The sequence below is a fragment of the Mixophyes fleayi genome, chromosome 3 (assembly GCF_038048845.1).
Source record: "Mixophyes fleayi isolate aMixFle1 chromosome 3, aMixFle1.hap1, whole genome shotgun sequence".
In the NCBI taxonomy this organism is placed as follows: domain Eukaryota; kingdom Metazoa; phylum Chordata; class Amphibia; order Anura; family Limnodynastidae; genus Mixophyes; species Mixophyes fleayi.
In genome coordinates, this window is record NC_134404.1 from 306,364,027 (window position 1) to 306,379,518 (window position 15,492).

General features: G+C 38.2%; 1 protein-coding gene across 2 annotated transcripts in view; it reads left to right on the forward strand.

Moving 5' to 3' along the window:
• The window catches only part of KIF16B (kinesin family member 16B), a 238,413-nt gene that overhangs the window by 157,655 nt on the left and 65,266 nt on the right, over window positions 1-15,492 (forward strand). For both annotated transcript variants that reach the window (XM_075203942.1, XM_075203941.1), the window contains exons 24-25: window positions 11,026-11,148; window positions 14,443-14,532. In XM_075203942.1, the coding sequence (XP_075060043.1) occupies window positions 11,026-11,148; window positions 14,443-14,532 (213 nt within the window). The remainder of the gene's footprint in view (window positions 1-11,025; window positions 11,149-14,442; window positions 14,533-15,492) is intronic.

A 15,492-nucleotide genomic window follows, 5' to 3' on the forward strand; every position in this document is an offset into this window, starting at 1 on the left:
TGTTTCAGGAAAAAAAAAAACCATAGCATTTATTTCATGTGATTACAATTGAAGTAAGGACATGTATTTGAAACTGCATTACAACCTAACTGGTTAAACATTTAACTTCACCATTTAAAAATTAGCTGTGGAGGTGTGCGGGTGTGAGAGAGAAGACCAGTCGGAAGCCGTAATCACACACACTCTGCTGTGTCACAAGGCACACAGGTTTTTAGCCAGTGCTGTGAGACAAACTCAAATACCCTTTGGACAACCTCCACACAGCTGGGGAAGGTTTAGGAACATTTAACACTGTAATGCAGGTTGTGATTTGCTTGTGAATGTGAAAGGTACCCTCAGGCAATAAATGGGCATTAAAACACAATTGATATGGCTTTAATTTATTTAATAAATCCTGCAATAGTAGTATAGTATATTTGTTAATGGTCAAACCCAACAAAATAGATTTCCTTGTGTGAAGAATTCAAAATTTGTAAGGTTTGGTCTTATCCTGACTTATCATTGGAACTTTCAAAGTAATGCGTAGTGTGCTTAGGCTTGATAGTGGCACAATATCATCAGCTATTTATATAACGCCACTAATTCTGCAGCGCTGTACAGAAAACTAACATCAATCTCTGCCCCATTGGAGCTTACAGTCTATATTCCCTAACATACACACAGACAGACTCGGGTCAATTTCATAGCAGCCAATTAACCCACTTGTATGTTTTTGGAGTGTGGGAGTAAGCCGGAACACCCGGAGGAAACCCACGCACATGGGGAGAACTTGCCAACACTACACAGTTACGGTCATGTTGTCTGAGGCAGAAGTGCTAACCACTAAGCCATTGTGCTGCCCATTTATTTAACCTGCATTTATGTGAAGAGCAGACAACATTTTGGTCCACCCATCATGCACAATTTCTGACCCATGCAGCTTATTTTGTACACTAATTTATTTAAAGTGGACCTGTGACCCACACAGCGGACACATCCATTTTGTGAGCTGGACTGCGCATTATTCCTTATAACCGTCCACATTCCATTGTGATGTAAAATAAAACTTGTCGGAAAGCTCAGGAATGGAACACCATGTATTAAGGACAGTTTAGTGAAGCATAAACTCTTACATAGTTTTGGGTTTATTATTTAGCTCAGTTACACATAGGCTTTTGGCGAGGTTTCTGGTCATTACCATGGAGTACTGGGGGGATTTGCTGGGTTATGGATGTACCAGATCTGGGTGTCCACAGCCCCACCACACAGCAGACCCAGAGTCTAGCGAGTCCACACAGTTTCCTATAGTAACAAACAGATTAGTAGAACTTTCTTGTAGTACAACATTTTCCACATTGGTGGACCTCTTACTGTATTTTGGTGAAATTACTTGCTCTTTAAAACAATATGTAGGTTTTGTTTTTTTTACATCCGATTTATAGCTGGCTGAGTAAAGCTTTAGAGATTTTATTCTTAAAAGAAAGTTTTGAATGTGCTGGTCCCCTGGAGCTGGATGCTGGTAAGGTTTCTGTGATATCTAGCTTTTATGCGGAACTAAGTATAAAATGAGAAAATGAAAAGGTGACCTCCGGTCAATGCAGTACTGAGCTGACTTATTGCATTTGAGTCAGTGGGTGACAATGGCATAGTTTCTTTCTAACTGGAGAAATCAACATCTTAAACATTAACTACTTTGTGACATCGAGTCTCCCCTGAAAATTAAAAGCAAATAAAATCCATTTCATTCCCACGCTACACATTGTTCTTACTTGGTCTCAATAAAATGAAAGTGTAACACAGAGAATAACTAACGAGTCATTTCTGTGATTGAAGGCCACATTTTTCCCTAGTGCTAGTTTTGTACTTTTTTGTGGGGAACAAAATCCCTTTATAGTTATTTTATTTTAGCCCCTTAACAGTCCAGGATACTTTTCAGTTTTGTGACCCTACATAATCTAATGTCTTTGCTATGTGCTCATTTGCCAAGAATTATTTTTTACTTGTTAGGGTGTCCAAGTGAATTTAATATATATTGTTTGTTTTGGTATCTTTTAAATAGTCTTTACATTTTTAGCATCATGGGGACTAATATAGAAAAAAATGTTAAAAAAAAACACCTTTTCTTGATTCTTTCTTTTTGTTACTCAGAGATATCCCAAGATATATCCTAAACTATGTTTCCTATGTTTTTTTGTTTTGTTTTTTAAAGATATTTGCTATGTAAGTTTATTGCAATTTAGGGAAAGTCTTGGGGATCAGATGTGTGCGTGTGTTTTATACCTATTTATTTATAACTGTATTTCTGTCATCTCCAGCTGGTAATTTGCTTTCAGGAGCTAGCTAGAACTGACATATAGTCTATCACCTTTGCAACACAACGTCTTACACTAAACTGAAGCTGCAAAGTAACATTTAAAAGAGGATTATGTATTTACGATGCAATGAATAAAAAGTTACAAGCTTCAGATATAGCACATAAAGTTGGAAACATGCTCATTAATGGGCATTGCCCTGAGATTTGAAAATATTTGAATATTTTGCGAACATAAGATTTTAAATCATTGAAATAAAGTTTATTCTTTTATTGAGTTATACTTTATTATTGGTACCTTGTAAAGGTGTGTTTATGGGTCTGTTTATCCAGACTATTTTGGAAATCTGCTCATTTTGGACAATAAAACTTTAGGTGTCCTCCACAAAAGATTAACCTTTTCTTGTTGTGCTTTATGTGAACACTAAGTCAGCTTTTATATCACTAAGTCAGTTTTATATCATCCGAATGTTTGCAGCAGCACAGAATATTTCAGGAGATGAGTGTGGAAATTTCGTGGAGACATTGGGGCAGCACCGTGGCTTTGTGGTTAGCACTAATGGTCATGGGTTCAATTCCCGATCATGGCCTTATCTGTGTGGAGTTTGTACGTTCTCCCCGAGTTTGTGTGGGTTTCCTCCCGGTGCTCCAATTTTGTAGTGTGTGAGGACGCCTAAGAGGAGATATGATTACTATGTACAAATACATTAAGGGTCAATACAGAGAACTTTCATGGGAACTTTTTACCCCAAAGACTATACACAGGACACGTGGTTACCCCCTAAAGATAGAGGAGAGGAAATTTCACAACCAGCAACGGAAGAGGTTCTTTACAGTAAGGGAAATCAAGATATGGAATTCACTGCCAGGGAAGGTTGTGATGGCAAACTCAATAGATATGTTTAAGAAAGGGTTAGTCAATTTTTTTGTGGAAAGTGTATCCAGGGATACGACCGTTAATTAAAATGAAGGATAGTAGTGGATATAGGGTAAAAATAGGACTGCAATATTGGGTCTGGGGGGATTTTCACAATTGAAAAAGATTGGCGGTTGCTTACTCTGGGTCAATTTCAAATATAAGTGAGGGATCGCAGGAGATCCAAAATAGGTTGAGCTTGATGGACTGGTGTCTTTTTTTTTTTTTTCAACCTCATCAACTATGTTACTATGTTAACTACCAATTGAACAGGAACTGATGTGAATGACAAATATTCTCTGTACAGCGCTGTGGCATTAGTGGTGATGATACTGACCTGTCAACACATTTGATTATGTAATCAGAGACATTACTGCATGTGTAGGGCCAAATTTGAGGAGCGGAATCATTATTGTACTTGGGTGCGAGAGCAATGGTGCATCCCTAATTCTTAGAGTTCCAATAAAGTATTCCCTTTTATTACTGTGTGATGCAGCCTGTGCCCAGTAGGGAATATATGTATATTGGGCTAAAGAGTACTCACATTCTCGCTGTGCCCGAGAGTACACACACATGCACCATGGTGGCACAATGGTTATCATTGTTGCCTCAAAGCGCTGGGATCACAGGTTAGATTCCAACCAAGGCCCTATATGTGTGGGGTTTGTATGTTCTCCCCGTGCGCACCTTTACTGCGGTTTCTCTGGTTTCCTCACACATTCCAAAAACCTACTGATTGGTTCATTTTGGTCAGAAGCTAATTAACCTCAGTGAGTGCATGTGTGGGATAGGGAATTTAGAATGTAAGCTGCAATGGGTCAGGGACTGATGTGAATGATTACATATTCTTTATTGGTGCTATATAAATTAATAATAATTCTGTGCCCAGCAGTACACACACACACACACACACACACACGCACGCACTGTGCCCAGCAATATACACACACACGCACACTGTGCCCAGCAGTATACACACACACGCACGCACTGTGCCCAGCAATATACACACACACGCACACTGTGCCCAGCAGTATACACACACACGCACGCACTGTGCCCAGCAGTATACACACACACGCACGCACTGTGCCCAGCAGTATACACACACATGCACACGCACATGCACTGTGCCCAGCAGTATACACACACGTGCACTGTGCCCAGCAGTATACACACACACACGCTCACTGTGCCCAGCAATATACACACACACGCACACTGTGCCCAGCAGTATACACACACACACGCACACTGTGCCCAGCAGTATACATGCACATGCACTGTGTGCCCAGCAGTATACACACACATGCACACGCACATGCACTGTGCCCAGCAGTATACACACACGTGCACTGTGCCCAGCAGTATACACACACACACGCGCACTGTGCCCAGCAGTATACACACACATGCACTGTGCCCAGCAGTATACACACACACACACACACACACACACACACGCGCACTGTGCCCAGCAGTATACATGCACATGCACTGTGCCCAGCAGTATACACACACACACACACATACACACATGCACTGTGCCCAGCAGTATACACACACACACACACACACACACACGCGCACTGTGCCCAGCAGTATACATGCACATGCACTGTGCCCAGCAGTATACACACACACACACACACACACACACACATACATGCACTGTGCCCAGCAGTATACACACACACACACACACACACATACACACATGCACTGTGCCCAGCAGTATACACACACACGCACTGTGAGTTATTGTTGTAGCAGTTGATGGCATTGTATGGTTAAATATATTGCAGCTCAGATAATAGTATTAATATTATATGGTTAGGGCATTAAATATATATGTGAAAATACAGAGCACACAGGGAAGTTTGCTGAAGTTGCCTTGGAAGCAGGTAAGTACTCCTTCACGTACACAGGGAATGCATACATACAGTATTACAGATAAAAAAGAGGGAGTAATTGCAGCGCCACTGATTTTCCAACATGTAACAGAAAATATAACTAAAACTGACTTTACAATATCCGTAATGTTCACAGACTGTAAGAAATGTTCAAAATCACGATCTATTGAAAATGAACTTACAGTAGCGGTGAAACTGGCGTTCCCGTAGCAGTTACTTGTAAGATAAACCGTCTAATTTTCTCGGGAGTGTTCATTATACGTCCCCGTATGCCCCGGATATGCAGCTACTGGTTGCCTACGAAGTATGTTCTATCTTCTCCTCTCAGCCGCAAATCGGAGGGAAAGAAAGGAATATACTAGTGTAGTATGCATAAACAGATATTTATTCTAAGAACATAAGACCGGGATACAATTGCCCGTACCAGATGATGTGTAGGTAACAATCATAGAGAAATCAGGTAAAATACAAGATGACCCAACGATATGCCCCAAGATGTTATAATCACCAAATGGAAATGCTGAGCAATCGATATCAACGTCCACACTGAACCTACAGTATGTTGTTTGGTTTCAGTAGCACATAGCAAAAATGAGTCTGGTAATGATAGTACCCAGAATCCTCAGTCTTGAAGAAGTTACTCACTCACCAATGGCTTTTAACGCTGCATGTGTCCTCATAATGATAATTGGGGTGACTGGGGCCTCTTTACCATTGCAAAAGTCTCACAAACACCAATAAATGAACACCACTCCATACCTTGAATAGTTACTATGTACTAAAATTGGAACTGGCCACAGATACTTTCTGCTACAATTTGTGACACCGCACATGCAAAGTCAACCAAAACCTGAAAACTTTTCATTTTAAATAACCTAAATGACACAATAAATTTTCCAATTAAATTACACAGAATTCCTTCTAGAGCAGAGTCTTTTGCAGCATCCGATGCATAAACATGCTTATATGTTACTGGCCTGCAGTTAATTTATTGTAGGTGCCCCTTATTTCAGTTCTACTTTGATAACATCTATATCCAGGCCGGCTGCTGGTAATTGAGAGGCGATCTGAACATCTCTTGGCGTAATACTAATGTGCAGCCTAGTTAAGGAGGAAATAGGAGAAAATGTTAGTAAAAATAATATAGTCATTTCTCCGGGGCTAATGCATTCACCTATCTTCAGGCCGCAGAAGTGCTATATCATCCTTCATAATTATTCATCACTGAAACACAGCATAGATAGATATGTCAGCATGTCCGTTTGATAGCAAGATCCATTGCGGCTTAAATTATTCTCCATATCTTTTACCACACACCTGGGCTCCAGACACCAAGCGTCCGTTGCAACAGGAGGTTTGTGATATCCACACTGATCCTGTGTGTAATTTTTATTTCTGAATATCTGTGCTCTAGAGGCCAGTCCTCCTTTATAACAACCTTCCCAGCCGACACTTGGACCCCTAACAAGACTCCAAGCAACATGACATGACTTTATGCCCGGAGGATCTGTCACATTAAGATTGATGCTACCTTACCTGAGTTTCCGTGTAATGGGAAATGTGACCAAAACACATTCATATGTAACACAGTAAAACGTTACACACATAAATCTATCCAGATATTAGTCATTTTTAGAACCAAGCTGTGCTTATTTTAGATTAATTTAAAACAAATGGTACATCTTGTGAAAGAATTATTTTTACCTTAATATATAAAAGTGTCAGTGAATGAGGAATAATCCTTGTCATTCTGTTTCTAAATTATTTTATAGGTATAGTATCGGAAGTGGAGGAATGATTTATTTTTCTTTTATAGGGTCTATTAACAGTGCGTTTACCATGGTCTATAGCAGGGTTGTATATTTGACAGCTCCCAATGTTGATGTTGCCCCCTGCTAACGTCTGTATCCTAAATTCTTCTATCATTTTTAACATGTGGTGTATACTTCTACTCCATATGTGAATCGTTGCGCTTTGCTAGTTAATTTATGTACTGTATTGAATAAACTAGCACATTTAAAGTTAGCTACTGCGCCTCTGGCATTGTGTGTATATGTGTGTGTGTGTTATATATATTATATCATTATATTTTTTTATTTATATTCATTTTATAGTTTTAAAATGAGAGAGAAAATCTTTCAGGCTAGTATTAAACTTAATCTCCAATTAAAGTCAAAGTGCTTCAAAGGTTTGTAAATGTAATTGATATTTTTCTAAATCCTTAAATGCAGAATTCATGTAGTTTTGCTGGAGAACAGTGGTATTTGTGAAGCTGCACTTTATTGATTTGCCAGGTCTGTATTATAGAACTGGCAGAGCCCAAGGAAAAACTTTGGCATGTAGCATCCACTGGGGCTTTGGCTGTAGAAGGAGGCAAATTAGTAAAATATTTCCCTAGGTAGTCGTGCAGCTTTACGTGCCTAGATGCAGTAACATATGTGAACACCATATCTCTGTCCCGCTATATTCCCCGTTCCCACTGATTTAAGTTCCTACTTCCTCTAATTTACCAAGAATACAGTGCTTTCAACAACAGGAGTGCAAAAATCAAGGCAATTAGTAAGTAGTTGGCTGTAAGTAAGAGTATACCTGGCATCATTTTTTACTGTAAATCGAGACAAACTGACAATTTACAATTCACCGATCTACTCAAATAATGTTGGCAGCGGATACTCTTTGGTCGCTGTCATTGGGATTGTTGGCATCTGTGACTTCTTTGAAAGAGTGTAGTCTAATATAAAGGGTGTTACTTTGGTTAAAGCTGCACTGCCACCTAGAAGCAAAAAGTGCCTATGGTGCCCCCTATCTGGAAGGGGGGTGGTATGAGTGAGATCACCAATCACAACATGCAATCTGCTGATTGTGGCTTTTCATTAGTCCTCCCCTCTTTTTTCATCCAGGACTGTGAGAACCAGAGGATCCACATGTAAAAGGTGGCTGCGCAGAGCTAGTGGTGGAGAAAGCGTTATGGTTTGCCTTTTACTTTGTGTGCCTAAATAACATTAACTGCGTAACAAACAAACACAATATTCCTTGATAAACGCTGCAGATCTCTAATATAAGGTATTTAAGGGATAGTGAAGTTCATTGGATGAAGACTGACACTTGTCTTCAACCCTCTGGGTATGTATTCAGCTATTGTTGATAGTCTACTGGCAAGAAATAAATAAATTTATGATGTATCTTTGGGTAAAGCCAAAGGCCATAGTAAAAATCAATCAGTTTGATTTAATGGCAAAGTAGAGGAAGTCAGAATATATCAAATAGAGTGATGTAGGAATGCTGACATACCTTCCTACACTGAAAAATGTGTAATTATTTCTGTAGAAGAGTAAAAATAATTCCATGAGAAGTGGGAAAAAAATGAATCAATCCGCTTTAGAGAAAAGAGCCTCTCCTTTTTGTTATTTTTTTTTTTCCTATCATTTAAAAATGACCTGTTGAAAACTGAGGCAAAAATGTTTTGTTTTTCTTTGGTTTTTTTTTAAAGTATGGGCCACATTTAAGCAGATGACCTCACTACCCAAATCTGGAACATTGTACATGTATAGCAGAGCCACAAAGTTTTAAAATCGAGTGATTGAGTTCAACAACCCAAGTGTAAAACTGGCAGTGTAAGCATTTCTCATGCCATCCATTACTGATATAAGTATTGAGTCAAAGAATCTATTCTGCGTAACGGAGAGGGTGGTAAAATCGGAGTTTTTGTAGGCATAAAACACCTCTAAAAAGTGTCTGTGGAGGACATATATGTATACTTGCAGAATACTGTAGTGTGTGTGTATATAATATGTGTGTGTATGTAAGTATATATATATATATATATATATATATATATATATATATATATATATATATATATATATATGTGTGTGTGTATATTTGTGTTTGTATATGTGTGTATATATATATATATATATATATATATATATATACACATACACATACAAACACAAATATACACACGCATACATATATATATATATATATATATATATATTATACACACACATGTGAATGATGAATATATATGAATGATAAACACACAAGTGATAGATATATATATATATATATATATATAAATATATATATATATATAGAGATATATATTCATTCACTTTCATGTGTATAAATTGATATGCCATACGGATCGTTTTTAAAATTTGGCTTAATTTGGGGGCACAGCTCATGTTACTGGTGAATAGTTTTGAATCATTTATCATACCTCTGCATCAAGATATTATCTAGTATACATCTGTGTTATAATAAAATATAAAGATAGGTACAGATAGATATACACGAATGCACCCTCACGGCTCTCCCAATCTCTACTCTGAACCACATTTACGCCTCTTGTTTCAGCTGTGCCCTCTTCCACTTAGAAAGTAAGCTCTCTAATATGCAGGGTTCTCCATACCCTATGTTTTCATGTCTGCATTTAATTTGTCTGCCTTGTATGTCCCTGTTTTATGTATGTCTTGTTTTCACTACTGTACGGCGCTCGGAGCACTGTGGCGCCTTACAAATCTATGATAATAATAAACAGATTAGAACACTTTGCTATATTTCAGTTTCCATAAACTGGCAGTAAGTCAAATTATTGTACAGATAGCGATAATTCAGCACTATTGTTACCCAGGTTGGTCATCAAACAAAACGCCCTCTGCAACAAGGCACTTAATTCTCTAAGAGGTCATAATAATGACCAGGGATCTGCAGGTCTGTCTTGTATTAATTCATGTTGGTGTTTATGTATCCATCATAAGGAAAACAGAGCAATTAGGGAGTGTTTTGAAGGAAGAAACAACTGCTTCTGTGAAAGAACACCTAGTATTCCAAACACTGATGGAGCAGTGGAAATTCTTGGCATGAAGGAAATTATATTTGGATAAAATGAAACTGGGCATTTGCACCAGAATACCCTGGGGAAACTTCCAGACTGTTCCAACATACCCCGATCCATCACCATATTAGCTTATTCTTACTTGCTTTCACTGCGTATTGTAATATATGTCAACTAAATGCCGGATATTGGATTGATTTGGATGCGTGTTATGCGTCAGGTAGCGTTCCCAGTCACCCCCCCTCCAAGGTCACAAATGCCTGTAGCATGTGCTTCAGAGTGCCATTGAACCGCTTGCACAGTCCATTAGTCTGGGGATGGTGGGGGCAGTACGGAGTTGCCTCACTCTGCACTTTGCCTAGAGACATTGGACCAGTTCATTATGTCTGAAGTTTTGTTGTAAAATAAATATATAAATATTTGCTATTTTATAACAACATATCAGAAACCAGCCAGTGTTAGATCTAGGATAACCCAGATAACACTACCTTTTCCCAGTTTCCCCCAAGCAGTACAAGCAGATTATATGCAACGCTGTAATCGTCATGTTCGTGAAATGAGAATAGCGCAGCTTATTAGTGTCAGCGTGGAGATGTAGAACTTTGAGATGCTAAATAAAGCAGTAATGATACGGACATGCAGATATCAAACCACATATCCATGCCGCAGCCAGTTGTCAAAAAGGGAGAATCGTGATCATTAGTTGCTTAAAGGAGCAAAACTAAAAATATATTCAATATTTCATGTCAGTAAAAGGTCTAATTCACCGCCTTACCGTTACATTGCTGTTTACTTTGCTCATTGAATTACAGTGAAAGCTTCATGGTTGCTCCCACTAAAAGAAATACATTGATTTCACATAATCCGTCTTTATTTTCTCTCTGACTTGCACAGCTGACCACAGTCTACAGACTAACCTTGTAAAATGAGTAAAGGTTCTTAATGATGTGTTTTATTATTAGTGGTAATGCGTTGTATTTGTGTGTTTGCAGTAATGCACATGTTTTTTGTTTTATGCTCTATGCACTCATTAAATGTACTTTTGCTTTTTATTTCTCTTTAGCGGTTGGTATCACATTCCTTAGGTGTAAATCCTGATGATCTAACCGACCCAGTGAGAGTAACTATACCTCGCTATGTCCTTTGTGGACAAGGAAAAGATGAACACTATGAGTTTGAAATAAAGGTAATATGATTATTTAGGGTTTTTTTTCAGCAGATGTATAGTTTACCAGTATGCATTCTGGAAATTTGGAGACTGAATCTGGCATCTCAAAACAAGGGAAGTTATCCTGTTTACTTCCAAATTGAAATACAATTATAAAATATTTTTCCTTGTTTTAGATTGCTTTTACAATTGTAAAGAATGTAGTAAAGATAGCAGTTTCACATTTTTCATCATAATAAAATCTGGAAATTCATTAGCCAAACTTTCTAATAGTGAGTTTATTTCCTAATTAAATGAGTCTTGGCAGTGTTGATCAATTTTGGGTGTTTCAAAATAAAAAATAAGGAATGTACTATCTAAATACCAGAGGTTTGCATTTACTTTTTATGAAGCATTCATTTCATTGGGGTTGTGTGCTAGATGTAGAAATCTCCCAATGAATGGGCTTTTGAAATTACTAGAATTTCACACAATTGATGATTGTTTTTTTCTGATCAGTAGATTAAAGTAGGAACTCGCCTTCACCACCAGCCAATCACAAGGCCAGTATGGTAAGCCTGTTGTGATTGGCTGGAGGTATAGCGGAGTGCCCTGGACTCCCTGCTTATTCATTTAACAGTTTAATGGCGGGCAGCTCTTGTGTGCAGTTGCTTAACTTGCTTTACATTTTTTCTTCTGCCTTCATCCACTGTAGTTGGATGAAGGCAGAAGAAAAAATGTATTTACCATTGTATTACCGCAGATCAAAGAAAAAGAAAATAAGGTTTGTTTTATTTTATACTTAATAAAATGAAAAATAATCTTTGCGCCTGTATTTATTTTTTGCTATTTTAGGGACCTCAGTTGTAGGGATGTCAGTCTGTTATACTGGGACCATTGGGGTGGCAAAGTTGACACTCAAGGTGTCCCAATATTCTTCATTACATCAGCTTTCAGGATGGGTGGGAAGAACCTAAGGGCTTTTCAGCTTGTGGCTGGTAATAGGAAAAGCTGTATATTTGTATAAAAAGTTTGGGAAAAGTGGTGATTTCCCTTTATTGGATTCAGTGGTTTGATAATCACAATGTAAATTATTACAAAAATAGCAATTTACAAAGTGATTTCCGCAAATCTTAATAGATTCCCCTGAGCATCTCTTAGTGGTCGGGATGTTAGATCTCTTTGAGGCATACTATTTTTGGACAGGGTACAAAACTTCATTTATCCAGAATTATGATTAAGAAAACAGAAACTTTCCATAAACATAATATTTAGGTCAATGATCAGCGGTAACTCATGACCATACACGTAAGCCTGCAGTTTCTGTAAGGCCCACATGGCAGCCAGTTATTTCTTTTTAAACTTGCACCTTATATCTCTGTGTATTTAGGTGTAACTCTTCATTAAAATAAACAATGTAATGCCCTATTCTGACCAAACCCGTGTTCTACCTCTCTCAATCAATATTCACCAACAATATCTACAGCCCATTTACCCAACAGTTGCTGGCTAGTCACATAGTATATCTTAATGGGTAAAGAAGATCCTTGGTAGACAAAGAAAGTCTGCTGGGCATTTGTTCTCTCCTGTGACGCCAATTAAATGCTCCTACGTCATCCAGATCGATGGAGCTGCGGAAAGGATGGGGTAGAAAATAACCTAAGAGTCACTTTACCATGTAACAAGGGAACAAGGTCTGAGAAGATCTTGTGCCCATTCACTTACTCAGCAAATACAGAAACTTATTACAAGAAAAAGTGAGAAGATTGTGATCTGTCTGCCTGGCAATGGTACCATGAAGGGCACTGATTAGGGTTTGCCTTGCTACATGGGGAAAATGGGGTAATGTATGTTCAATTAAGGATCTTAAACTGCATTTCTCTAAGAGACATAGTAGACTTCCTAACCGAAGCAACCCCCAACCCAACAATATCATCTAGAATATCTTCTCAGCGTTTGACAACCTGCTTTTGTAACAAGTTATACACTTCCATATCAGCATCATTTGTGAGAAATACCTTGTATGCAGTAGCTGATATTGAAAGAAATATTGAAACCTGGGATTATTAGGCATTATGGGTGGGGAGATTCAATTCTAAAATAAAAAATTACAGTGTAGTATCCAGGAACGGCCGCGGGATGCTATCTGGCGATTTTTTTTTAGTGAAAGTACCGCTTACTGTTGCTCACGCCCCATAGAGGTGCGAGCAAAGGGGTTCTGGAGCGTTACTTATTACCGTAGTAGTGGTAATAAAGTGCGGCTACGATGTTCTCAGGAACATTGCAGCCAATTAAAACTTCCCCTATATGTGTCCTGTTTAGAGTGTCAGCTGAGAGCAGCAAATAGCAACATTCCAAACCTCTGATTTCCGCTTCAGAAAGCTGCTTGCACAGATCCATTTCTTAGAGTATTTACGTAAAACTGATAAGTTGCTGCAGGCTAAGCGTCAAGAGGTGGGAAAATGGTTTTGGAGCAACAATTTTAAAATGTTTGTCATCCTGAAGGCTGTAAGAGTTGAGGAATTCACAGAATTGTTATCCCATCTCCCGTAAGTACTGTGCCTACCTAGTTCTTCAGTCCCTCTGTTAGGGGAACAGGTGTCATTATGGGCATCTTAAACATCTGGTGAAGGGGTACAAATCAAAAATGGATGAGCAGCCCCTTTAAAATTGCTTATACAAATCCAAAATGATTTGTAGCCTTTCTATTGTGAAAACAGTGACATGTATGTGATGTTATTGCCTAGTAATTGATAGTTATTGGTTAATAGTAGCCAGGATCATTCAGCCACTAAGATGCACTAGTCTATTGAAGTCTGTGAATCATTCACTGTTGTTGCAATCAAACGGAAATCTCCTCCTGTTTATATTAAATGCAGGTACGTAATGCACAGTATATTTGGTGCAGAATAATGGTATATATTTTCCTGAACACGTGAACTTTTGAAATGTAAATATTGCTGTTTGTAAATAAGGTATTTTGCAAGGTGTTTTTTTGTTTGTCAGAAATTGTATTCTCATTTTGGTTGCAACCTAAAATTAAGATGTAGTGCAATAAATTCAGATATGGAGAGCTAGGACTTAACATTATAGCCACAAGAAAAATGCATTTTTATTGTGTTTTGCTTGCTCTATTCTGTATGATTATTATCGGACATTGTTAATCTTGGTGGACATATATTAAAGTTGTTTTGTGACATTTAACAAAAGCGCTGGCTAAGCAATGTGAGGTATAAACTGTTGTGATCTTTTCAAAATTATTTGTTGCTTCCATATAATGGTTTTATTATTGACAGTAGAATTTTCCATTATTTTTGCCTTTCTCTTACGTAGATAACAGTCTTGGAAGAAACATGGACAGTATTCAGGCGATACAGCCGATTCAGAGAAATGCATAAAACATTTAAGTTAAAGTATCCAGAGGTATGGTATCTCTTATCATGTTATGTCCACCTTTTCTTGCACTATGTATATATGCACAATGGGGTAGATGGGGCACATGGCACATCAACACAGAACATAGGCACCAGCTAGCCCACAGCTAGATTTCTAAATATTTGATGGCAGATAATTGGTGCATAATTACTTTCTAAGGTGAGCATAAACTCTTTTCCACCGGCTGAGCGAAAAGTATTTGCTGATGGCCTCAACCTTTATAAGTTTGAGATCGGTAGGCAATTAATTTGTCTTAGTAGACCAAAAGCCTGTAATGGCCTACTGAGTGGCTGTACCACCCTATGTGTGGACTACGAAGTGCCTGTCCCAAGCTACACACAGCCACATACTCCAAGGCTCTCTTTTCAGCTACATTATTAGCCAAAACTAACAAAGCTTCCTTTCAGTGCTGCTACCAAGAATATGTCCTGAAGTTTTTGAAACGTTTTAAGAGAGGAATCTGGGAGCAATGTGCACCAATTATATCACTATTTCCAGTGTATATATACTTATATATATTAGGTTATATATGGGATAATGCAACCCCACTGTGTATTATAAGGATATTAAAAGTTTACAAAGGTAGGAACTCCAAGGTAGCTTCTAAATGTCCATAATAATGTAAAGTAAGGGGTACATTATCCCTTATACATTATTTGCATTTTAATAAAAATATGGTTCCTTAATACACAGATCCAAATTGGCACAGCCTAACCACATTGACTCACAGTGCCGCTGAATACCCTCTCCTCTTACCTTCCTTGCTTCTCTTCATGGGGCTAAGGCAACAATGCTTTGATAGTCATCCGCACTACAATTAGGGCCACAGAAGTAGTCTGATGATGCTGCAGCCTACATAGATTTGTGATGATGGGACTTATGTTTCTTAGTACAGGTTACATCCTTTAATTCCAGAGCAGCTGTGGTTATAACTATGTGACTAAGATA